We start from the raw sequence: 25,680 nt of genomic DNA, 5'->3' as shown, positions 1-25,680 counted from the left end.
GGTTCTCCTCCTATGTCTGTGACCGTTCCTTCACTGTATCATTTGCTGGCTCTTCTTCCTCTCCTCTTCCAATTACTGTTGGGGTTCCTTAGAGTTCACTCCTAGGCCCCCTCCTCTTTTCTCTATACACCACCCCTATTGGACAAACCAGCAGATTTAGCTTTCAGTACCATCAATATGCTGATGACATACAAATATACACATCTCCTGATATTACTCCGCCACTATAACAACATACCAGTTATCTGCTGTCTCTAACAATATGTTCTCCCTGTATCTGAAACTAAATCTTTACCAAACCAAGTTTCTTGTGTTTTCTTCCTTTACTAACCTACCTAAACCTGATTTTCCATTTCTGTGGGTTGTTGCTGTCTTGGGTTTATATTTGACTAGGATCTATCCTTTACTCCCTATATTCCCTCACTCATGTCACCTACCCCTGAATAACATCTCTAGAATTCAACTTTTCATTAACTTGAAACAGAAAGAACTCTTACTGTTGCTTTAATTCATTCTCAACTCAACTACTGCAACTCACAACTAATCGATCTCCCTCTTACTAAACTCTTCCATCTTAAATCTATCTGGAAGGTGGCAGCCATGGTCATATTTCAGTCCAGCCACTACACTGATGCCTCCACCCTAGGCCAGTCATTGATCTGGTTGCCTATCTGCTATATATAGGACAACATAAACCTTTCACACTCACCCATAAAACTTGACACAGTTCTGCACCACCCTACATCTCCTCCCTTATCTCTCTCTACCACCCTACTTGTACTCTTAGTTCTGCTAATAATCTAAACTAAACATCTTCCATAATCTGAACCTCCCACTCCAGTCCCCAAGACTTCTATATTGCTGCACCAATTGTCTGGAATGCACTACCCCAGACAATCAGGTTGATTCCCAGTATCATCAGTTTTAAGCTGACCCTAAAAACACATCACTTTAGACAGGCCTTTAAACAGACCTCACCTCACTAATCTAACTGTTCCCTGTTCTACATTCCTAAATGTTGCTCAGAATCTGTTCACACATCCTCCATGCCCTCAGCAGCACTTTACATCTGGACATATGCAGATCCTTGCTGGTCACCAGTTCTTACAGCTTTACTTGATTACCCTTATTATAGTGATGGCGCGACAACACACCAAAAGTATTTTTTATCTTTTGTATCTCCCATATTTCCATACAGATTGTAAGCTTGTGAGCAGGACCCTTAGGCTGTGTGCCCACGATGCGTATTTCATACGTTTTTGGTGCGGAAATTTCTGCAGCGTAAACGCATGATAAACACATGGTAAGCCTTCTGCCATGGTCCCCTATGCAATTCCGCACTTTCAATGCCCATGCTGCGGATTTTTCCGCAGCGTTTATGCTGCGCTCAAAAATCCGCAGCATGTCCATTAATTTTGCGGAAGCGCAGCGTTTTCGCCGCCATTGACTTGCATTAGAACGCGCCAATTCCGCAAGACTGCATCTGTACTTGCGTAATTGGTGCATTCTAAAGTGCGGATGGTACCCGAGTGTGGAGAAGAGAAGACTCTCCCCCACACCCAGGTACCATAGAAACTGTAAAACAAAGAATAAAATAAAAAATAAAGATTATATTCACCTTCTGGCGGCCCGCGCTGTGCTCCTTCTCCTTTGCCGGCACATCATGTTGGACTGTAGGACCTGCGGTGACGTCACAGTCATGTGACGGTAGGTCCTTCAGTACAGGGCATCACGATATCCCGGCAGCCAGGAACGAGAGCAGCAGCACGCCCCGGGCCATCGGAAGGTAAGTATCATTTATTTTTTTATTTTTAACCATTCTAAAAGGTCACACTATATAAATCCATGCTGTTTGCATGGATTTATATAGTGTGACCTAGTTGTCAAGCACTTTCAAAGTGATGCTAAAATCGCTTTGAAAGCGCTTGTCAACCCGCATGCGGAAACGCATGTGAATCCGCATGTATTACGCAGGAAAAACGCATGTACAATCTGCATGCATTTTTTCTGCCAGGGAGATGCAGAAATGCTGCAGAAATTTTCTGCTTCATTTCTGCATCGTGGGCACATAGCCTTACTCTTCTTATTTAAATTGTAATATTATGTTACTCTTTAATGTCTAATATTGTGTATACATGATTACTCTGAATTGTAAAGTGCTGTGGAATATGTTAGCGCTACTTAAATAAAATTATTATTCGTAATATTATCATTACATTTTTACTTAGAGCTGTCTTATACAGAAATATATTGGTTCTCACAGCTATTATGTAATTCATTGATACTTACAGCTGTCCTATAATATGTTAGTACTTATTATCATTTATTTATATAGCGCCATTGATTCCATGGTGCTGTACATGAGAAGGGGTTACATACCAAATACAGATATCACTTACAGTAAACAAAACTAACCATGATAGACTGGTACAGCTGTCCTATATTAAATTGATACTTATAAGTGTCCTATGATACTTTTGTACTTACAACTGTCCTTTAATACATTGGTACTTATAGATATTGTTATGCTGGCCACTCGCACACCTTCTTAACGCTGCCCATCTCACCGCATGTTTTGCTCTGCTCCACCCAATAACCGATCAATGCTCTGGGCTGCCTTATGCTCTTTTTGCTGTTTCTGAGTCATAGGGGCGCGGATGAACCTTGCAGGAGTTTGCATCCGTTCTGTCCTGCAGAGAAGTGTTTCCCCGGCCTATAACCTGCTAGCGGATAATATATCAGGCTACTCCACCGTCCATTCCTCACCTGAACTTAGGTTCTAGTAGTCTGTCTCTAGCTTCCTGTATTGGTGTATTCCTGTTATTGACCCGGCTTGCCTTCTCCACTATCCTGATCTCTCCGCTACTGACCTCGGCTCCGAATTATGAACCTGTGCTGCCTGTGCCGACCTCGGACCGCCTGACTACGTTTTTGTTCTCGCCCACTTGTATACCCTACCCGAGTCTCTGACCCGGCCCACCGGTCAGCTGCTGCAGTCCCGGGGACTGCCCTGGAGTGATACCTGGTGCCTTCTGGCAGCTAAGCCTATCCTCACCACCAGAGGCTCTAATGAATACTCAATAGACAATAAGTCATGCCCATCCAGGGTAAGCCCAACCCATGGCCAGCATTACAGATGTCCCATAATACTTTGATACTTGCTGCTGTTGCTCTATAATACACCGGTACTTATGGCTGTTCTATTATACAATGGTACTTACAGTTGCCCTATAATACATTGGTACTTACAGCTGTCCTACACTAAAGGTACTGTTTACCTTTTGTGTCGCCCCTATTTCTTTATAGATTGTAAGCATGTGAGCAGGGCCCTCCCTCCTGATGTTTAAATAATAGTATTATGTGTTACTCTGTAATGTCTGATATTGTGTGAACAGTCTGAACTGAATGGTAAAGTGCTGTGGAATATGTTAGGCTATAAAAATAAAATTATTAATATAGTTTTTAACTTAGAGCTGTCCTTTAATACATTAATATGATTAGTTAATATGATTAGTTCTCACAGCTAACCTGTAATATATTAGTACTTACAACTGTCCTCTAATACATTGGTACTTGCAGCTGTCTTTTAATTCATTTCTACTAATAGCCGCCGTTCTATATTACATTGGTACTTACAATTGTTCTATAATGCATTAGTACTTATACAGTAACTGTCCTATAATACATCATCACTTACAGCTGTTCTGTAATAAATACTTACACCTATTCTATAATACATTGGTACTTACAGTTGTCCTATAATACATTGATACTGATAGCTGTTCTATAATACATTGATACTTATAGCTGTTCTACAATACATTGGTACTTACAGTTGCCCTATAATACATTGATACTTATAGCTGTTCTACAATACATTGATACTTATAGCTGTTCTATAATAAATACTTACACCTAGTCTATAATACATTGGTACTTACAGTTGTCCTATAATACATTGATACTTATAGCTGTTCTACAATACATTGATACTTATAGCTGATCTACAACCCCTGGCAAAAAATATGTAATCACTGTGCTCGGAGGATGTTCATTCAGTTGTTTAATGTTGTTGAAAAAAAGCAGATCACAGACATGGCACAAAACTAAAGTCATTTCAAATGGCAACTTTAGGGCTTTAAGAAACACCAAAAGAAATCCAGATAAAAAAATGTGGTACTCAGTAAGGGTAATTTTTTTCAGACAAAGCAGAGGGAAAAAATTATGGAATCACTCAATTCTGAGGAAAAAATTATGGAATCAGGAAAAACAAACACACAAAAGAACACTCCAATACATCACTAGTATTTTGTTGCACCACCTCTGGCTTTAATAACAGCTTGCAGTCTTTGAGGCACTGACTTAATGAGTGACAAACAGTACTCTTCATCAATCTGGCTCCAACTTTCTCTGATTGCTGTTGCCAGATCAGCTTTGCAGGTTGGAGCCTTGTCATGGACCATTTTCTTCAACTTCCACGAAAGATTTTCAATTGGATTGAGATCCGGACTATTTGCAGGCCATGACATTGACCTTATGTGTCTTCTTTCAAGGAATGTTTTCACAGTTTTTGCTCTATGGCAGGATGCATTATCATCTTGAAAAATGATGTCATCATCCCCAAACATCCTTTCAATTGATGGGATAAGAAAACTGTCCAAAATATCAATGTAAACGTGGGCATTTATTGAAGATGTAATGACAGCCATCTCCCCAGTGCCTTTACCTGACATTCAGCCCCATATCATCAATGACTGTGTAAATTTGCATGTTCTCTTCATGCAGTCATCTTTATAAATCTCATTGGAATGGCACCAAACAAAAGTTCCAGCATCATCACCTTGCCCAATGCAGATTTGCGATTCATCACTGAATATGACTTTCATCTAGTCATCCACAGTCCACGATTGCTTTTCCTTAGCCCATTGTAACCTTGTTTTTTTCTGTTTAGGTGTTAATGATGGCTTTTGTTTAGCTTTTCTGTATGTAAATCCCATTTTCTTCAGGCGGTTTCTTACAGTTCGGTCACAGACATTGACTCCAGTTTCCTCCCATTCGTTCCTCATTTGTTTTGTTGTGCATTTGCTGTTTTGGAGACATATTGCTTTGAGTTTCCGGTCTTGACCCTTTGATGTCTTCCTTGGTCTACCAGTATGTTTGCCTTTAACAACCTTCCCATGCTGTTTGTATTTGGTCCATATTTTAGACACACCTGACTGTGAAGAACCAACATCTTTTGCAACATTGATGATTTACCTTCTTTTAAGAGTTTGACAATCATCTTCTTTGTTTATATTGACATCTCTCGTGTTGGAGCCATGATTCATGTCAGTCCACTTGGTGCAACAGCTCTTCAAGGTGTGATCACTCCTTTTCAGATGCAGACTAACGAGCAGATCTAATTTGATGCAGGTGTTAGTTTTGGAAATGAAAATTTACAGGGTGATTCCATAATTTTTTCCCTCTGCTTGGTCTGAAAAAAATTACCCTTACTGAGTACCACATTTTTAATCTTCATTTCTGTTAGTGTTTCTTAAAGCCCTAAAGCTGCCATTTGAAATGACTTTAGTTTTGTGCCATGTCTGTGATCTGCTTTTTTTCAACAACATTAAACAACTGAATGAACATCCTCTGAGCCCAATGATTTCATAATTTTTGCCAGGGGTTGTATAATAAATACTTACACCTATTCTATAATACATTGGTACTTACAGTTGCCCTATAATACATTGATACTTACAGTTGTCCTATAATACATTGATTCTTATAGCTGTTCTATAATACATTGATACTTATAGCTGTTCTATAATAAATTAACACTTATGGATATCCTATTATACATTGGTCCTCACAGTTGCCCAATAATACATTAGCACTTATACTCTAGCTGTCCTATAATACATTGATACTTATACTTTAGTTATCCTACAATAGTTACGGCTATCCTATTAGACATTGGTACTTACAACTGTCTTCTTCATCTGTGAAAACACTGATCACGTAACAGGCATAGACAAAACCGATGAGCTGCACAGAGAAAGCAAAAGAGATCTCAGTTAATAGGGCAATTATGAGTAGAATTTATAAAGCAGAGAGTGTCAACATTGCTAATGTGAATCAGAAAGTATTATAAGCTCATTACGCATACTCAGGAAAGTACAAAAAAGTGCTGCGCTATAAGAAACCTTTGAGAATATAGATTTAGCTGAAGAGGCTACTTATTCTCATCATCAAGGAATATAACAAAGACCATGATTAAAAAGACATAGATGCACCAAATTTATTAAGAAGGCTCTGTGCACTCTGAAGACTGGAGAAGCATTTTTGGTGTACCTTATGCCAAAAATTTGATGAATTTATTGTGTGGGCTTCACCATGTCCCATTCCGCTCATCTTTATTAGAGCTGCCATCCATTGTACCATAAAATATACTGAAAATAGGGAAAAAGATTCCAAATGTGGAAATGGTTAAAATACGCAATTCCGCAATTGTTTTTTGGGTTTTATTTTTACGTCAGTACAATTGCTGAAATACCAAACTCATAAGGTTTTTTCATATGTTTCTGGTTGAAAAAAAATCTGAACTTGATAAAAAAAATAGTCTGTGATTTTCTGAGACCTATAACTTTTTTATAGTTATTCATTGTTGGGGCTGAAAGAGGCTTTGTTTTTTACTCATTGAGCTGGAGGTTTTATTGATACCATTTTGGTGTATATACAGTATAATATTTTAATCAATTTTATTGACCACATGACGACATCAAATATATTGTTTATTTAAAATGTAAAAAAATATATTTTTGAATGGGGAAAAGAGGGTTGATTTAAACTTTTATATTTTTTTTACATTTTCACAGCAATTTTTTTGCATAAATGTTACTTTGTTTTTAGTCTCTTTAGGAGGCTTTGACCTGAGATCATTTGGTCACCCATACTATATACTGCAGTGCCATTGTTGTTGCAATATGTATTGTAATTGATGGACATAGAGAGCAGCCATCGCTTCTCATTGGCAGGCTACAATCACATTGTGAGGATCTGTTAGGAGACAGTGAGCGCATACACCAACTCACAAGCCATTTAAACGGCTCATGTACACGGCCGTATTTTTATGGATGCACTGCAATTCTGTAACACAGGAAACTATAAATGGTCTTGTAAATGAATAATAATTGCTGCTGTATAAAAACAGACGGACTGCACACAGATGACAAGAAGAAAACCATCACACTTTTCTGGATGAATATCTCACCAATTTTTTTAAAAATAGGAAAATAGAAAAAACAGAGTAGTACCAGAACAAAAGGGGTGCAAAATCTCCCTGGCAACGATCAAACCATCTAGACAAGAAAAGTAACTGGAGGCAGTACACCAAAAATAAGTGAAAAAAGTGTTTTTTTTATTGGCCCATAAAGAACCAATAAAAAAACAACACTTTTTTAACCTTTTCTTGACCATTACTCATGTGATCCTACCCAAGTGCCACTGTCAGAGATTGACTGCATCATATAAATGGTTAACAGCAGCAACTGGAGCTAGCTCTAGTTGCTGTTACAGGCTTATGCTGGCTGTGTAACACAGCAAATGTTGGCTCGGTGTGGAGAGCTTGAAACCACTCCAAACACCCTGAACTTAAACTGCGACAAAATATGTCACACGTCATCAAAGGGTTAAATTACATTATTATTATTAATAATAATAGTAATAAAAAGTAACAGTGTTAATAGGGTTGTCTAACAATATTACCCCATATCCACAGGTTAATTAATAAATAACTTATTGCTGGTGACTCCAGGACTGAGACCATAATGATCACTCTAAAATGGGATCTAGAGATCCTTGTTTTTACAGAATAACCATAGTGAGGTGGATTTTCTAATGAGCTTGTGTATAATCTGTGCTCCATTATTCAGTTCCTATGGGGTTGCTGGAGTACCGTCCTTACCCATCTTTGCATTCCTTGCTGAGCTCATGCAGTGTGGAGGAACAGAGGGGATCAGGACCCTGGTCCTAGTGATTGGTAGGTATGAACAAAGTCAATGGTCTAGGATTCCTAACATTTCACTAGGCATTTCTTATCATACAAAAAACCTTTACTATTCAACATTTTTTTTTGCCAAATAAAGTTATGTAAACTGCTAGAACTAGAGAGATCCACTTTTTAAGTTACTGCTCTATGCATAATAGGGAATAATTACATTACATTTTTTTATTTGTGAGCATAAAAGACAAACACAGACTATTTACTCACCATGAATGACTTTCCAGTGAGCAATAGTTTATTAACAGCATCAAATAGACAAACATGTACAATAAAAAGTAACGACCCTGAAAGAACATGAAAAATAAAATCTCTATCATAATTAATTATCACAATACAAATTAAAATTTGAATTCAGAACATATTTCTTACTTAAAGCAAGGAATTGATAAAAAGGAACAGCTGGGTGCTTTGGGAGCTTGGTAATATGTATTATAAAATGGGGAAAAAGTTATATACTACTTATAGAAGTATAAATTAGAAAGAAGGTTTGACTAAGAAAATCTCGCAACCTTATTGTTATGTTACTTGACAATTCTGGATGGAGCTGCTGGTACCATAAGGTGAGTGAGATTACATGTGGACAGAGGAGGGGGATGCAGCTGCAGTTTCTTATTGAAATAACATTAAAGCAGAAGTAGGAGAAGCAGCGGGTGAATTAACTGATTGGTTCAATGCACATAGCACACCCCGGACATCATAAACATGACCGAGAAAATAAACTCTTGCAGATGCCAGTAAGGGGAAGATGGAAAGTCACAACATATGCAGGTTAGAAATAATATTTCTGCATGTCTTTAATCTAATATACACTTTTATCGTTCACAAAACAGGACTTAAAGTAAAAAAAAAACATTACAGAAAAGAGGTAGCTGCATTTACCAACACCAAGACACAATATTAATGCACTACAGGATGCAGCAGCCCCCCAAGATAAAGGCTTAGTTAGCACAAGTGCAAAATTTTGATGAAACAACCACCCACATGTCTAAGGGGGGAGGTGTGGTTGCCTAGTATTACAAATGCACATGGATAAGGCATGTATAGGGGGCGCCAGTCACACTGATAAGTGTAGTGCACAGTGTCTGGCTTACAGCTTTTTAGTGACACTCATACTATTAGATCAGGCATGATGCCCAGGACTATATAAGTACACCCCACAAGAACAGACACCTTATCACTGGGGCCTGAAGCATTCAATTTGTGCCAAAATACAAAATACAACTCATCCTACAAAGAACAAGCGCTCATATAGTTACATAGCTAATGCAGTTGAAAAAAGACTTGTCCACCAAGTTCAACCAAGGGAATCACAACCACAATGCATGATCCAATCTGTCCCAAAAGAGCTAATCTTTCCCTTCTGATCCAAATTGTTGATTCGCTGGATCAATTATTCAAAAAAGAGCTTTACATATTTACATAAGCATTTATGTTATTTTCTTAAAAAAAAATGTCCAGGCTTGTTTTTTAAATCATCAACGGTTCCGTCTGTGACCAAGTCTTGAGGTAGACTATTCCACAGATTAATAGTTCTTATAGAAAAGAAGCATTGTCTCTGGAGATTGAACCTTTATTTCTCCAGATAGAGGGAGTGCCCCTTGTCTTTTGAGGGGGTGTTACATGAAACAGCTTTTGACCATAGTTGATGTATGTGTCATTTATACACTTATACGAGTAAATCATGTCATCCTCCCCATGTCTCTTCTTAGCTAAATACATTTAATTATTTAAATTTTTCCTCCCGTGAAAAGCAATTTTCAAGTCTTCTCACAGATTCTCAATGGGATTTAGATCTGGACATTGATTAGGCTATTTAAACACATGGATATGCTTTGATCTAAACCATTTCATTGCAGCTCTGGCTGTATGTTTATGGCTACCACCATGTTTGACATTGAGGATGGTGTTTTCAGGGTGATGTGCAGTGTTAGTTTTTTGGCTTGCTTTCAAAAATGGCTTTCTTCTTGCCACTTTTCCATAAAAGCCACATTTGTGGAGTATACAACTAAGGCCATGTTCACACATTCAGTATTTGGTCAGTTTTTTACATCAGTCTTTGTAAGCCAAAACCTGGAGAGGGTGAAAAATGCAGAAGTGGTGAACATGTTTCTATTATACTTTTCCTTTGATTATTTCACTCCTGATTTTACCTTACAAATACTGATGTAAAATACCCACTAAATACTCAACGTATGAACGTGGCCTAATAGTTATCTTGTGAATAAATTCTCTCACCTGAGTTGTGGATCTCTGCTGCTCCTCCAGAGTGACCATGAGCCTCCTGGCTGCTTCTCTAATTAGTGCTCTCCTTGCTTGGGATGTCAGTTTAGGTGGACGGCCATGTCTTAGTAGATTTGAAGTTGCGCCATATGCCTTCCATTTTTAGATGATGGATTGAACAGTGTTTCGTGAGATGTTCAGAGCTTGGGCTGTCTTTTTTTAACCTAACCCTGCTTTACTATTTTTCACAACTTTATCCCTGACCTGTCTGGTGTGTTCCTTGGTTTTTATGATGCTGTTTGATCCCTAAAGTTCTGAAACAAAACTCTGAAGCCTTCATAGAACAGCTGTAGTTATACTGAGAATAAATGACACACTGGTGGACTCAATTTACTAATTATCTGACTTCTGGAGGCAATTGGTCACTCAGGATTTTATTTAAGGGTATCAGACTACAGGGGGATGAATACAAATGCACGTCACAATTTTCAGTTTTATATTTTTAAAATAATTAGAAAACCATGTATCTCCAAAGAAGAAAGTATTTGTGAAGTGTAAAGGAAATGTCCTTTACACTTCATAAATACTTTCTTCTTTGTGTTGGTATATCAAATAAAATACATTTAAATTTGTGGGTATAACGTGAAAAAATGTGGAAAAGTCCACAGGTTATGAATATTTTTTCAAGGCACTATATGTTGATTAAAAGAGAAATTAAATACGAAGGTTCTTGAAAGATGGGTAGGAAAAACGAAAGCAAGATTATGAAAATTGCCTATGACGGGAAGAGTATGAAAACTATAATGAACACTGGGCATTTATTTGATAATGGTGAATGTGGAACATCATTTTTACATGTGATCATCAGCAGGTGGCTTCTTCTATTCTACATAACTTAGTTTGGCAGCAGCAGCTCATTTACATTCTCATTAAATATGCAGATGACACCTGTCAGCTACATGCATATTAATAAGGTGATCAGGTTACATTTACACATTCCCAAATGTACTTGCAAATGGTTGCTGTAAACAGGTAGCACAGAAATATGCTGTGCAAAAGTGTCATATCATCTCTTACTATTAGAGATGAGCGGTGTTCGACTAGAACTGTTCGCCAATCTCAAATTCGAGCTGTTTTGGGCGGTGTTCGAGTTGTTCGACGAACCCGAACGATTTGCAAAAAATTCGGCTGTTCGAGGTTATGTTCGATAACTGTTCGTGCACCAAAAGCGTGTCCTGCATGTCTGGCGCTATTTAGAGCACCAATCATGCAGGGATTGTCTGCCACTCACTGTAATGCCACAGCCATGGTGGTTGTGGCATTACAGTGATTGCCCAAATCGATGGGAACTGTGCTCACAGTGAAACACGAAAAGCCGGCAATTCAGCAGCGGCATACACCGGTACCCGACAATTTAGAACCGAAAGAATAGAGTTTCACACATAGATTAGATAGATAGAAACATGTCAGCCACATATATACGAAGTACAGTGAAAGTGCTGCTTACTGTACTTGTCATTTAGCGTAAAGGATTTATCAAAAAAAATAATAGTGTTTTCATGCACCGTCTCTTTAAAAAAGCCGGCCGGCAATTCAGCATCTGTACCCGACAATTTAGAATAGAAGGAATAGAGAATCACACATAGATTAGATAGATAGAAACATGTCAGTCACATATATATGAAGTACAGTGACAGTGTTGCTTACTGTACTTGTCATTTAGTGTAAAGGATTTATTAAAAAAAATAATAGTGTTTTCATGCACCGTCTCTTTAAAAAAGCCGGCCGGCAATTCAGCATCTGTACCCGACAATTTATAACAGACAGAATAGAGCTTCACACATAGATTAGATAGATAGAAACATGTCAGTCACATATATATGAAGTACAGTGATAGTGTTGGTTACTGTACTTGTCATTTAGTATTAAAATAAAGGATTTATTATTAAAAAAATTGGCGTGGGGTTCCCCTTAATTTTAGGCTCTAGCGGAGGTTAAGCAGACGGCTGGGGCAGATGTTTGAAGCCTGGGAAGGGGGTAATACCCACGGAGCTTCCCAGGCTACTAATATCAGCCCCCAGCTGAATACATAGCCTTTACTAGCTATTAAAATGGGGGACCCCCCCAAAAAAATGACGTGGGGTCCCCCCTAATTTAATAGCTAGCAAAGGCTAGGCAGACAGCTGGGGGCTGATATTAATAGCCCAGGAAGGGAGCCATGAATATTGGCCCCCTCCCAGGCTAGAAACACCAGCCGTCAGCCGCCACAGAAATGGCGCATTCATAGGATGCGCCAATTCTGGCACTTAGCCTCGCTCTTCCACGCTGCCCTGGTGCGGTGGCAGTGGGGTAATAGGGCTGGGGTTGATGTCAGCTTATAATGCCAGCTGACATCAAGCCCAGGTTAGTAATGGAGAGGCGTCTATAAGACACCCCCATTACTAACCCCATAGTGAAAGTTAAAAAAAACACAAACACCCAGAATAAAGTCCTTTAATTGAAATAAAGACACAATTCTTTATTGTTCTAAATTAAACCATACTTAGTCACGCCCATTCCAGCTGAAGCCAACGATCTCCTGTAATAAAAATAAAATAATAAAGCAACCTCATCCTTACCTTTCCATGGTTCCCACGACAGCTTCAGCTCTGCTACATCGAGATGACAGGCTGGACCGCAGCAGAACGCTGCCATCCAGCCTGTCATCCCGCAGACACTGAGAAGCGCAGGCATGCTTGCGCTCCACATTGTCTCTCTGTGACGGCATAAAGATGAGCCGAGGTCATGTCCAATGAACTCGGCTCACCTCATGCACGTCACTTACAGCGTGGGAGAATTCTCACGCTGAAGCGCTGAGTGCAGGAGAATTTTCCCACGCTGTCAGTGAGGTGCATGAGGTGAGCTGAGTTCATTGGACATGAGCTCACCTCATGCACGTCACTGACAGCGTGGGAGAATTCTCCTGCACTCAGCACTTCAGCGTGAGAATTTTCCCACGCTGTCAGTGACGTGCATGAGGTGAGCCGAGTTCATTGGACATGACCTCGGCTCATCAGGATGCCGTCACAGCGAGACACTGAGGAGCGCAAGCATGCCTGCGCTTCTCAGTGTCTGCGGGATGACAGGCTGGATGGCAGCGTTCTGCTGCGGTCCAGCCTGTCATCTCGATGTAGCAGAGCTGAAGCTGTCGTGGGAACCATGGAAAGGTAAGGATGAGGTTGGTTTATTATTTTTCTTTTATTGCAGGAGATCGTTGGCTTCAGCTGGAATGGGCGTGATGGTAAGTATAGTTTAATTTAGAACAATAAAGAATTGTGTGTTTATTTCAATTAAAGGACTTTATTCTGGGTGTTGTGTTTTTTTTAAATACTTTACTAGAAATTCATGGCGGTCATGTCTAATACTGGCGTGACCCCATGAATTTTGGGCTTGGGGCCAGCTGATAATACCAAGCTGGCCCTAACCCCTTTATTACCAAGTGAGCCACCGCACCAGGGCCCTGGATGAGTTGGGTACAGCGCCAGAAGATGGCGCTTCTATGAACGCGCCATTTTCCGGGGTGGCTGCGGACTGCAATTTGCAGCGGGGGGGGCCCAGAAAGCTTGGGCCTCCCTGCGCTGCAGATTCCAGCCCCCAGCTGCCTAGTTGTACCTGGCTGGACACATAAATAGGGCGAAGCCCCACGTATTTTTTTTTTCATTATTTCATGAAATTCATGAAATAATTAAGAAAAAAAGGCCTTCCCTATATTGTTGTGTCCGGCCAGGTACAAATAGGCAGCTGGTGGTTGGGGGCAGCCCGTTCCTGCCTGCTGTACCTGGCTGGACACAAATATAGTGCGAAGCCCCACTTCAATTTTTTTTAATTATTTCAGGAAATTCATGAAATAATTAAAAAAAAATTGACGTGGGGCTTCGCACTATATTTGTGTCCAGTCAGGTGCAGCAGGCAGGAACGGGCTGCCCCCAACCACCAGCTGCCTATTTGTACCTGGCCGGACACAACAATATAGGGAAGCCCTTTTTTTCTTAATTATTTCATGAAATAATTTAAAGAAAATTGACGTGGGGCTTCGCCCTGTTTTTGTGTCCAGCCAGGTACAACTATGCAGCTGGGGGCTGGAATCTGCAGCGCAGGGAGGCCCAAGCTTTCTGGGCCACCCCCGCTGCAAATTGCAGTCCGCAGCCACCCCGGAAAATGGCGCGTTCATAGAAGCGCCATCTTCTGGCGCTGTACCCAACTCATCCAGGGCCCTGATGCGGTGGCTCACTGGGTAATAAAGGGGTTAGGGCCAGCTTGGCATTATCAGCTGGCCCTAAGCCCAAAATTCATGGGGTCGCGCCAATATTAGACATGACCACCATGAATTTCTAGTAAAGTATTTAAAAAAAACACAACACCCAGAAAAAAGTCCTTTAATTGAAATAAACACACAATTCTTTATTGTTCTAAATTAAACCATACTTACCGTCACGCCCATTCCAGCTGAAGCCAACGATCTCCTGAAATAAAAGAAAAATAATAAAGCAACATCATCCTTACCTTTCCATGGTTCCCATGACAGCTTCAGCTCTGCTACATCGAGATTACAGGCTGGACCGCAGCAGAACGCTGCCATCCAGCCTGTCATCCCGCAGACACTGAGAAGCGCAGGCATGCTTGCGCTCCACAGTGTCTCTCTGTGAGGGCATCCAGATGAGCCGAGTTAATGTCCAATGAACTCGGCTCACCTCATGCACGTCACTGACAGCGTGGGAATATTCTCCTGCACTCAGCGCTTCAGCGTGGGAGAATTCTCACACTGAAGCGCTGAGTGCAGGAGAATTCTCCCACGCTGTCAGTGACGTGCAGGAGGTGAGCTGAGTTCATTGGACATGAGCTCACCTTATGCACGTCACTGACAGCGTGGGAAAATTCTCCTGCACTCAGCGCTTCAGCGTGGGAGAATTCTCACGCTGAAGCGCTGAGTGCAGGAGAATTCTCCCACGCTGTCAGTGACGTGCAGGAGGTGAGCTGAGTTCATTGGACATGAGCTCACCTTATGCACGTCACTGACAGCGTGGGAGAATTCTCCTGCACTCAGCGCTTCAGCGTGAGAATTTTCCCACGCTGTCAGTGACGTGCATGAGGTGCGCCGAGTTCATTGGACATGAACTCGTCTCATCTTTATGCCGTCACAGCCAGACACTGCAGAGCGCAAGCAAGCCTGCGCTTCTCAGTGTCTGCGGGATGACAGGCTGGATGGCAGCGTTCTGCTGCGGTCCAGCCTGTCATCTCGATGTAGCAGAGCTGAAGCTGTCGTGGGAACCATGGAAAGGTAAGGATGATGTTGCTTTATTATTTTTCTTTTATTGCAGGAGATCGTTGGCTTCTGCTGGAATGGGCGTGATGGTAAGTATGGTTTAATTTAGAACAATAAAGGATTGTGTCTTTATTTCAATTAAAGGACTTTATTCTGGGTGTTTGTGTTTTCTTTTAACTTTGACTATGGGGTTAGTAATGGGGGTGTCTTATAGACGCCTCTCCATTACTAACCTGGGCTTGATGTCAGCTGGCATTATAAGCTGACATCAACCCCAGCCCTATTACCCCCTGCCACCGCTACAGGGCAGCGTGGAAGAGCGAGGCTAAGTGCCAGAATTGGCGCATCCTATGAATGCGCCATTTCTGGGGCGGCTGACGGCTGGTGTTTCTAGCCTGGGAGGGGGCCAATATTCATGGCTCCCTTCCTGGGCTATTAATATCAGCCACCAGCTGTCTGCCTAGCCTTTGCTAGCTATTAAATTAGGGGGGACCCCACGTCATTTTTTTGGGGGGTCCCCCATTTTAATAGCTAGTAAAGGCTAAGTATTCCGCTGGGGGCTGATATTAGCAGCCTGGGAAGCTCCGTGGGTATTACCCCCTTCCCAGGCTTCAAACATCTGCCCCAGCCGTCTGCTTAACCTCCGCTAGAGACTAAAATTAAGGGGAACCCCACGCCAATTTTTTTTAATAATAAATCCTTTATTTTAATACTAAATGACAAGTACAGTAACCAACACTATCACTGTACTTCATATATATGTGACTGACATGTTTCTATCTATCTAATCTATGTGTGAAGCTCTATTCTGTCTGTTATAAATTGTCGGGTGCAGATGCTGAATTGCCGGCCGGCTATCTTAAAGAGACGGTGCATGAAAACACTATTATTTTTTTTAATAAATCCTTTACATTAAATGACAAGTACAGTAAGCAACACTGTCACTGTACTTCATATATATGTGACTGACATGTTTCTATCTATCTAATCTATGTGTGATGCTCTATTCCTTCTTGTCTAAATTGTCGGGTACCGGTGTATGCCTCTGCTGAATTGCCGGCCGGCTTTTTTAAAGAAAGCGTCTTCTGAGCAGTTTGTCAGCTTTTGGACACCTTTGAAGGTGTTTTCTATGTGTTTCTATGTGTTTTTGTTTGCCTGCCATTGGTTTTAACGGTGTTCGACGGTGTTCTAAGGTGTTCGACGAACAGTTCGACGAACAGTTCCTCGAACATCCCGGTGTTCGACGAACCGAACCGAACCCGAACACTACGGGGGTGGCTCAACACTACTTACTATACGATATCAGAGTACTGCCTTTACAAGCCAATATATTATTGCCACATTTTTACTATTAACATTTTTTCATCAGGCATGGATTAAAACGATATCTGAAGAGTCACATGTACTGGTTGGAAAATTTGTTAAAGAGGAATTGAAGTAGTCTCAATTTTTACAAAAAAAATGTGAATTCTCCTGAATCCAATTTTTTTGCAATTATGTGGATTCAGCAAAATAGGAAAAAATGAATATTCACTTTGCCACTCAACTGTCTTCTGACTTCATCACATCGGAGACCTAGTCAGTGCCTCGGGAAGTACATCTTGTGATGTTAGAGGCCTACCTGGTGCCAGAGGCCCAAACAAAGTTAAAATGCTTGAAGAGGACGTTGAACGTCGGACAAAAGAAGAGGCTGGATGGACAAGGAATTAGACTGTGGCAGCGGTGGGACAGCTGAGCAGCGAGGTATTATTTTTTTTCAATAAGGAATATTCACTTTGAATTGAATAACTTCAGTACAATTTGAATTTCCCTGCCAAATCCAAGTGATCTTCGAAACTTACATTTTGTCATATTTGCTCATCACTAGCCACATACTTATACGCAAAAGGACACAGGCATATATTAAGTAAGTCTATTGATGTGTAGAGATGAGCGGTGTTTGACTAGAACTGTTCGCCAATCTCAAATTCGAGCTGTTTTGAGCGGTGTTCGAGTCATTCGACGAACGCAAACGATTTGCAAAATATTCGGCTGTTCGAGGTTATGTTCGATAACTGTTCGTGCACCAAAAGCGTGTCCTGCATATCTGGCGCTATTTAGAGCACCAATCATGCAGGGATTGTCTGCCACTCACTGTAATGCCACCGCCATGTGTAGCATCGGCGTCTCTGCCCCGTACTAGGCAGAGACACCGTCCCTCTCACCTCCCCGCTCCTGGCGCGGCGTCCTCCAGCGCTTCTCTCCCCGCTGCTTCCCGCACGCGCTCCTTCCCCGGCAGTGTGCTTAGGGCGCGCGCGCGCGCTCCCCCTCTCTTAAAGGGACCGCGCGCGCCGTCCTAAGGAGTCCCCGGCCAATTACCGGAGGACCTCCCATATATATGGCACCTCCTCCAAAATGGAGGTGCCCGAGCAATGTTGTTGCAAAGCCTTTATTCTGCTTCAGCCCTCAGGTCCCGTTACCAGTTACCTGCCAGTCACCTGCCAGATTCCTGCCTGTTACCTGCCAGTCACCTGCCAGATTCCTGCTTGGTACCTGCCTGATATCCGTTTACCTGCTTGCAAGCCTGCGGTCCGACGGTCTGCCTTCCGACACCTGTCAGTCTGTCTATGGACCAGCCTGCCCGCTCACCTGGGAGCGCTCATCTGCTACCTGCCTGCTAGCCTACCTGGAGGCTCCGCCGTCACTTGCCGTGACCACCTGCCCGTCCAGAGACTCTTGCCCGCTCACCTGGGAGCGCTCACCTGCTACCTGCCTGCTAGCCTACCTGGAGGCTCTGCTGTCACTTGCCGTGACCACCTGCCTGTCCAAAGACTCTCGCCCGCTCACCTGGGAGCGCTCACCAGCCACCTGTCTGCTGTCCGTCTACCCAGAGACTGTCCCTGTCACTTGCCGTGAGTACCCGTCCTTCTACTCAGAGACTGTCCCTGCCACTTGCCGTGACTACCTGCCCTTCTACCCAGAGACTGTCCCTGTCACTTGCTGTGACTACATGCCCTTCTACCCAGAGACTGTCCCTGTCACTTGCCGTGACTACCTGCCCGTCTTCCCTGGGAGCCACCAGCTTCCTTACAAGGACCGCCCCCTTGTATAGTTGCTCAGAGGTTCCGCCTCCCAGACCCGTTACACCATGGTGGTTGTGGCATTACAGTGGTTGCCCAAATCGATGGGAACAGGGCTCACAGTGAAACATGAAAAGCGGCAATTCAGCAGCAGCATACACCGGTACCCGACAATTTAGAACAGAAAGAATAGAGTATCACACATAGATTTGATAGATAGAAACATGTCAGTCACATATATAAGAAGTACCGTGACAGTGTTGGTTACTGTACTTGTCATTTAGTGTTAAAGGATTTATTAAAAAAAATATTAGTGTTTTCATGCACCGTCTCTTTAAAAAAAGCCGGCAATTCAACAGCGGTACCCGACAATTCATAACAGAAAGAATAGAGCATCACACATAGATTAGATAGATAGAAACATGTCAGTCACATATATAAGAAGTACAGTGATAGTGTTGATTACTGTACTTGTCATTTAGTGTTAAAATAAAGGATTTATTAAAAAAAAAAAATTGGCGAGGGGTTCCCCGTAATTTTAGTCTCTAACGGAGGTTAAGCAGACGGCTGGGGCAGATGTTTGAAGCCTGGGAAGGGGGTAATACCCACGGAGCTTCCCAGGCTACTAATATCAGCCCCCAGCTGAATGTCTAGCCTTTACTAGCTATTAAAATGGGGGACCTACAAAAAAATGCCGTGGGGTCCCCCCCTATTTTAATAGCTAGCAAAGGCTAGGCAGACAGCTGGGGGCTGATATTAATATCCCAGGAAGGGTGCCATGAATATTGGCCCCCTCCCAGGCTAAAAACACCAGCCCTCAGCCGCCCCCAGAAATGGCGCATCCATAGGATGCACCAATTCTGGCACTTAGCCTCGCTCTTCCCACTGCCCTGTAGCGGTGGCAGTGGGGTAATAGGGCTGGGGTTGATGTCAGCTTATAATGCCAGCTGACATCAAGCCCAGGTTAGTAATGGAGAGGCGTCTATAAGACACCCCCATAACTAACCCCATAGTCAAAGTTAAAAAAAAACACAAACCCCCAGAATAAAGTCCTTTAATTGAAATAAAGACACAATTCTTTATTGTTCTAAATTAAACCATACTTACCATCACGCCCATTCCAGCTGAAGCCAACGATCTCCTGCAATAAAAGTAAAATAATAAAGCAACATCATCCTTACCTTTCCATGGTTCCCACGACAGCTTCAGCTCTGCTACATTCACATGACAGGCTGGACCGCAGCAGAACGCTGCCATTCAGCTTGCCATGCCGCAGACACTGAGAAGCGCAGGCATGCTTGCGCTCTGCAGTGTCTGGCTGTGACGGCATAAAGATGAGCCGAGGTCATGTCCAATGAACTCAGCTCACCTCATGCACGTCACTGACAGCGTGGGAAAATTCTCCTGCGCATGCGGTGAGTGCAGGAGAATTTTCCCACACTGTCAGTGACGTGCATGAGGTGAGCTCATGTCCAATGAACTCGGCTCACCTCATGCTCATCACTGACAGCGTGGGAAAATTCTCAACGCTCAGCGCTTCAGCAGGAGAATTCTCCCACGCTGGGATGGCATTGAGATGACAGGCTGGATGGCAGTTGAGCGGGTGCTTGTGTTTTTTTTTAACTTTGACTATGGGGTTAGTAATGGGGGTGTCTTGTAGACGCCTCTCCATTACTAACCTGGGCTTGATGTCAGCTGGGATTATAAGGTGACATCAACCCCAGCCCTATTACCCCACTGCCACCGCTACAGGGCAGTGGAAAGAGTGAGGCTAAGTGCCAGAATAGGCGCATCCTATGGATGCGCCATTTCTGGGGCGGCTGATGGCTGGTGTTTCTAGCCTGGGAGGGGGCCAATATTCATGGCACCCTTCCTGGGCTATTAATATCAGCCCCCAGCTGTCTGCCTAGCCTTTGCTAGCTATTAAAATAGGGGGGACCCCAAAAAAAATGACGTGGGGTCCCCCCTATTTTTAATTTTAATAGCTAGTAAAGGCTAGGTATTCAGCTGGGGGCTGATATTAGTAGCCTGGGAAGCTCTGTGGGTATTACCCCCTTCCCAGGCTTCAAACATCTGCCCCAGCCATCTGCTTAACCTCCGCTAGAGACTAAAATTATGGGGAACCCCACGCCAATTTTTTTTTTAATAAATCCTTTATTTTAACACTAAATTACAAGTACACTAATCCACACTATCACTGTACTTCTTATATATGTGACTGACATGTTTCTATCTATCTAATCTATGTGTGATGCTCTATTCTTTCTGTTATAAATTTTCGGGTACCGATGCTGAATTGCCGGCCGGCTTTTTTAAAGAGACTGTGCATGAAAACACTATTATTTTTTTTAATAAATCCTTTAACACTAAATGACAAGTACAGTAAGCAACACTGTCACTGTACTTCTTATATATGTGACTGACATGTTTCTATCTATCTAATCTATGTGTGATGCTCTATTCCTTCTTGTCTAAATTGTCGGGTACCGGTGTATGCCGCTGCTGAATTGCCGGCCGGCTTTTTTAAAGAGAGTGTCTTCTGAGCAGTTTGTCAGCTTTTGGACACCTTTGAAGGTGTTTTCTATGTGTTTCTATGTGTTTTTTGCTTGTCTGCCATTGGATTTAACGGTGTTCGACGGTGTTCGACGAACAGTTCCGCGAACATCCCGGTGTTCGACGAACCGAACCGAACCCGAACACTACGGGGGTGGCTCAACACTATTGATGTGACGCAAAGCTTTTAGTATGGGGAGGAGATAACAGTGGGACACTTTTATTCCCATAACACTACATGACATATTTGTCATGAACACATCATGCTCCATGATGGATATGTAAGCCATGCAGAGAGTACTGCATGAGCCCAACTGATATACATAGGTGGGCTATTTCTGTGACCGCCAGTATCACCATTTTTGCCAATTCTAGCAGTTTAATTCATCATATATAGCTGTCAATAGTGAGGGTGGCACATGAGGAGTTTGACAGATTAAGAATTCTCCCTCTGCCAGCCCATCGGCACCCTTACAACACGATTGCTTGGTGCCGATGTGTTGCTATGGCAATCAGAGGCCTGACAAAGGCCTCTGGGTTTGCCACACGTAACAGCCTATCGGACCCTGCTCGAGGCTAGTCCTGACAAGCTACTTGTCAGTCAAGCACTGATTAACACTGCATCAAGCGCAACAGGCCTGACAGACACAGCTCACACATTTTTGTTTCCTCCTCCTCTTCAAGGTGGCAGGGGATCCCACCCCTCCTAGTACCTTCCTATCTTTAGGTGCTGCTTGAAACCCCCCCACTCAGTTTTACCATCATCCTTAGGGAGAGCAGGTGTGGCCTCCATGGCCTCGCAGACTCATTGCACCTGAATATTCTCACTTATGAAGGTTCATACTTTCTGGGTTTTTTTTCATCACAACTGTTTATTTTGCTTGTTTTATGAATGAATAATGAAAAGTTTGTGGATATTTTGAAAAAATAAGTAGGTTTTCCTTACAAATAAGAGGGTTTTCTTAGAAATGGCTGCACATCGCTCCCGAACACTTAATAATAATCTCTGATTTGATATGATGCAATAATATGACCGGCCAACCTTGCTTTTCTCCCCGCCAATATGTTTCTTCTACTGAACTTTTAACATCTGAACCTGAATGAATATGACTGCAGTAGCATCTAAGTGCCTTACAATTAATTTTTCCTAATTTTATTGTTTAGTAATAGTTATGTCCTGAAAACTGGAGGCTATTTAGCGGTAGTTGTGAAATTTGGGTACTTTTTGGTTTATTACTAGGGTTGAGCGAGTATGCTCTGTCCGAGTATGCTCGGGCCGAGCTTCGAGTATTTATAGCTGCTCGGTGATATGGTTGAATCGCTCCCGTGTGCATGATTTGACAGCTTATTACATGTGAGGAATGTGTAAGAAATAGACATTCCTCACATGTAATAAAGCTTTGAAACAGTCGCAAACCATGCACACGGGAGAGATTCAACCATATCACCGAGCAGCTGTAAATACTCGGAGCTCGGCCCGAGCGTACTCGCCGAAAGGGGTAATAGAACTTACTCACTCTGCACTATTTATTACGCTTATGGTTATTAAATGGGGGTTTTTTTGCATCTGATTTTGTGTACTGTCTTTTAATACATCCCTGTGAAGGTCACTGATTACTTTTAGAGATAATTAGATATTATAAGCAGTTTTCTAACCTGTGCCTGTTAGGCGCACTGCACCTGAATTTGGGAGTGCCAGAGATGCGCCTGACCCAGGGCTAATTATTACTGTGTATTACTAATATGAAAAATAAGATTATATGCATCTATAAAATAGTTGGTACCCTTCTGTTAAAGAAAGAAAAGCCCACAGTGGTCACTGAAATAACTTGAAACTGACTAAAGTAATTTTCAATTTACATTCAGTGAATATGAACTAATGAAAATCATATAATGCTTTTGAATTGTGGTTCAACATAGAAATGAAAAAAAAATAAATTAATTGAAATTACCTGGGCAAAATGATGGTACCCGTAACTTAATATTTTGTTGCACAACCTTTTGAGGAAATCACTGCAAACAATTTCAGTAACTATAAATGAGACTCCTGCACCTGTTGACAGGTATTTTGGCCCCCTCTTCATGAGCAAACTGCTCCAGCTGTTTCATGTTCAGGACAGACTTGATCATGCATCAAGGTTGTGCATATGCCCCATTACTTTGTCCTTTCCCATCCCTCGGTTGAACTTGAAGGACATTTTTTTCAGCTGTTACTATGTCTCAAATTGAACTTTTTTGTACCATGGTATTCCAGTGCTGTGTTATCTCTGTTAATGTAAACTTGGCTTTATCTGTAAATACAGTCTGGGATTTTTTCAGTAGGAAAATGATTAATCACAATGATTATAACAAAAAATGAAACGAAGTCTGGCGCCTTCCAGGAGCAAAATGGTTTATCACAGGTATAACAGAGAAGTTCATGCATTCTGATATCTTCCAATAGGAAAAATGGTTATCAGCAGGATTTTAGGATAAGAGTGTAGTATAAACAAACTGGAGATTAACTTAAAGAAATGTGTTACCTTGATTGCAGAGGCCAAGTATGAATAGGACCAAGAACAAATGTGAAAGTTGGTGACTCGCTGAGAGGTTGGTGTACACAACACAAAGAAAACTGGACTGAGCTTGTAAACAACTCTGGTTGTAGTATGGAAGTCAGGAGTAGCCGACACCTGTCTGGAGCTGAGCCAAGAGAAGTTACAGAAAATTCTTGACAAACTTGTGGAAACTGGGGATAATGCTACTCAATCCCCAAGCCCATGGCCTCTGCTAGAACCTGCCTTAAAAGGCCTAGGGTCATGATTTCAGAAGAGTTCCCTGGACTACTTGAGAAGCCAGGCGGGGACTACTACAAACAAAAGCAGAAATAAAAGTAAGGAGTCTGGTCTGGAGCTTGTACCGGGAAAGGTGAGTAACAAGTTTATTAGAAAAATTTACAAACTTTCTGCTCAACACAACTATAACAAGTGCTTACTCCAAATTGAATAGGCCACTTTTAATAACTAGTACTGTTTCCAAATTATTAATCCCCCTGAATAGAATCTTACATAAGAGCACACATTTACAAATCAGATGTTGTCTTAAGCACACATGATGCAACTAATCAAGGGCTTCACTGGTTGCATCTGGTATGCTTGATATAAAACACATCAAATACCTGGACTGGCTACAGACTTGTTCACTGGGACATTTGATTGCATGGCACATAGAAATCATGTAGGCTAAGCAAAATGCATGCTTATCTCTTTATAGTTTGTTGATATACTATTTGTATAGCCTGTATGTCTCTTATTTATCTATTGTTGATTTAGCCGTCAATATATGTTTTATGTTTTTTAATATGTTGTATAACTTTTGATACCATGTACGTTTTTTGTATATCCTTTGTTTTGTTTTTTATTAGAGGAAACTGTATTATTTTACTTTGCCATTTTGTGTCACGTTATTTATTCTTACATCTTTGATTTTACTATAAATCAGCCACCAGACCAATCATTTTATGCAATCTATAGTGGATATATTTGGCATTAAAGGTGTTAAATATAATAAAGTAATTAAAAAAAATGCACAGTGATTTTATTCCAGAAATAGCACCACACCTGTCAATAGGTTGTGTCTACTATTGCAGCTCAGCTCCATTAAATTATATAAGGCTAAGCTTAAAGGGGTATTACCATCTCCAAGACCCTATCCCAAAATGTAGTAGGTGTCATAACAATATTCGCAAATACTTCCAATAAGTTCTTCTGATAAGCTATGTTGCTTACCCCATGTGCAGGGCACAGGATTACAACAACTCATATAGTGACAGTTAGTGGTCGTAACTAGGGATGAGCAGACCCTTGGAAGTTCGTTTTGTGGTACCCGACCGAAATTTAGTCCAAAGTTTGGTTCGGGTACCAGAACTGTACCCAAACTGGAACCTGAACCCGAACCCCATTGACCTGAACACCATTAAAATCAATGGGTCTCTCTCTCTCCTTCCCGGACTCCCGAACTGTAAAACGGACTTCTAGGAGATGTCCATGTTTGAAGTTCAGCACCGGACACTAGGTATCCAGTATGAACCATGAACTTTACAGTTCGGGTTCGCTCATCTCTAGTCATAACCATGGATACCTAAGCTATTGCATTGCCCTGCACATGGGGTAAGCAACATAGCTTATCAGAAGAACTATACTGCATATCTAATTTGAGGTATTAGCTAATATTATTATTATAACTACTAGAGATGAGCGTTGTTCTACTCGAACTGTTCGCCAATCTCAAATTCGAGCTGTTTTGGGCGGTGTTCGAGCCGGACGGCGAACACGAACAATTTGAGAAAAATTCGGCTGTTCGAGGTTATGTTCGATAACTGTTCGTGCACCAAAATCATAACTGGATTTTTTCTCAGTAATGATGAAAATTAATGTTAATACGCAGTTTGAGTGTACAGCGGGGTGGGGGGAGGGGCAGGGGATGGATCTCTGCAGGAACAATGAAGATCTCCATTTTTTTTT

At 41.8% G+C, this 25,680-nt stretch overlaps 1 protein-coding gene across 3 annotated transcripts in view; it reads right to left on the bottom strand.

Annotated features, from left to right (window-relative positions):
• Window positions 1–25,680, bottom strand: part of NKAIN3 (sodium/potassium transporting ATPase interacting 3) — a 1,182,278-nt gene that overhangs the window by 180,117 nt on the left and 976,481 nt on the right. For all 3 annotated transcript variants that reach the window (XM_073679352.1, XM_073679350.1, XM_073679353.1), the window contains one exon: window positions 5,967–6,027. In XM_073679352.1, the coding sequence (XP_073535453.1) occupies window positions 5,967–6,027 (61 nt within the window). The remainder of the gene's footprint in view (window positions 1–5,966; window positions 6,028–25,680) is intronic.

The sequence above is a fragment of the Phyllobates terribilis genome, unplaced genomic scaffold (assembly GCF_046119375.1).
Source record: "Phyllobates terribilis strain yellow unplaced genomic scaffold, ASM4611937v1 Scaffold_4__5_contigs__length_816908805, whole genome shotgun sequence".
NCBI lineage: Eukaryota > Metazoa > Chordata > Amphibia > Anura > Dendrobatidae > Phyllobates > Phyllobates terribilis.
The sequence above is the reverse complement of the archived record's forward strand: the minus strand, read 5'-3'. Positions and strand labels throughout refer to the sequence as shown.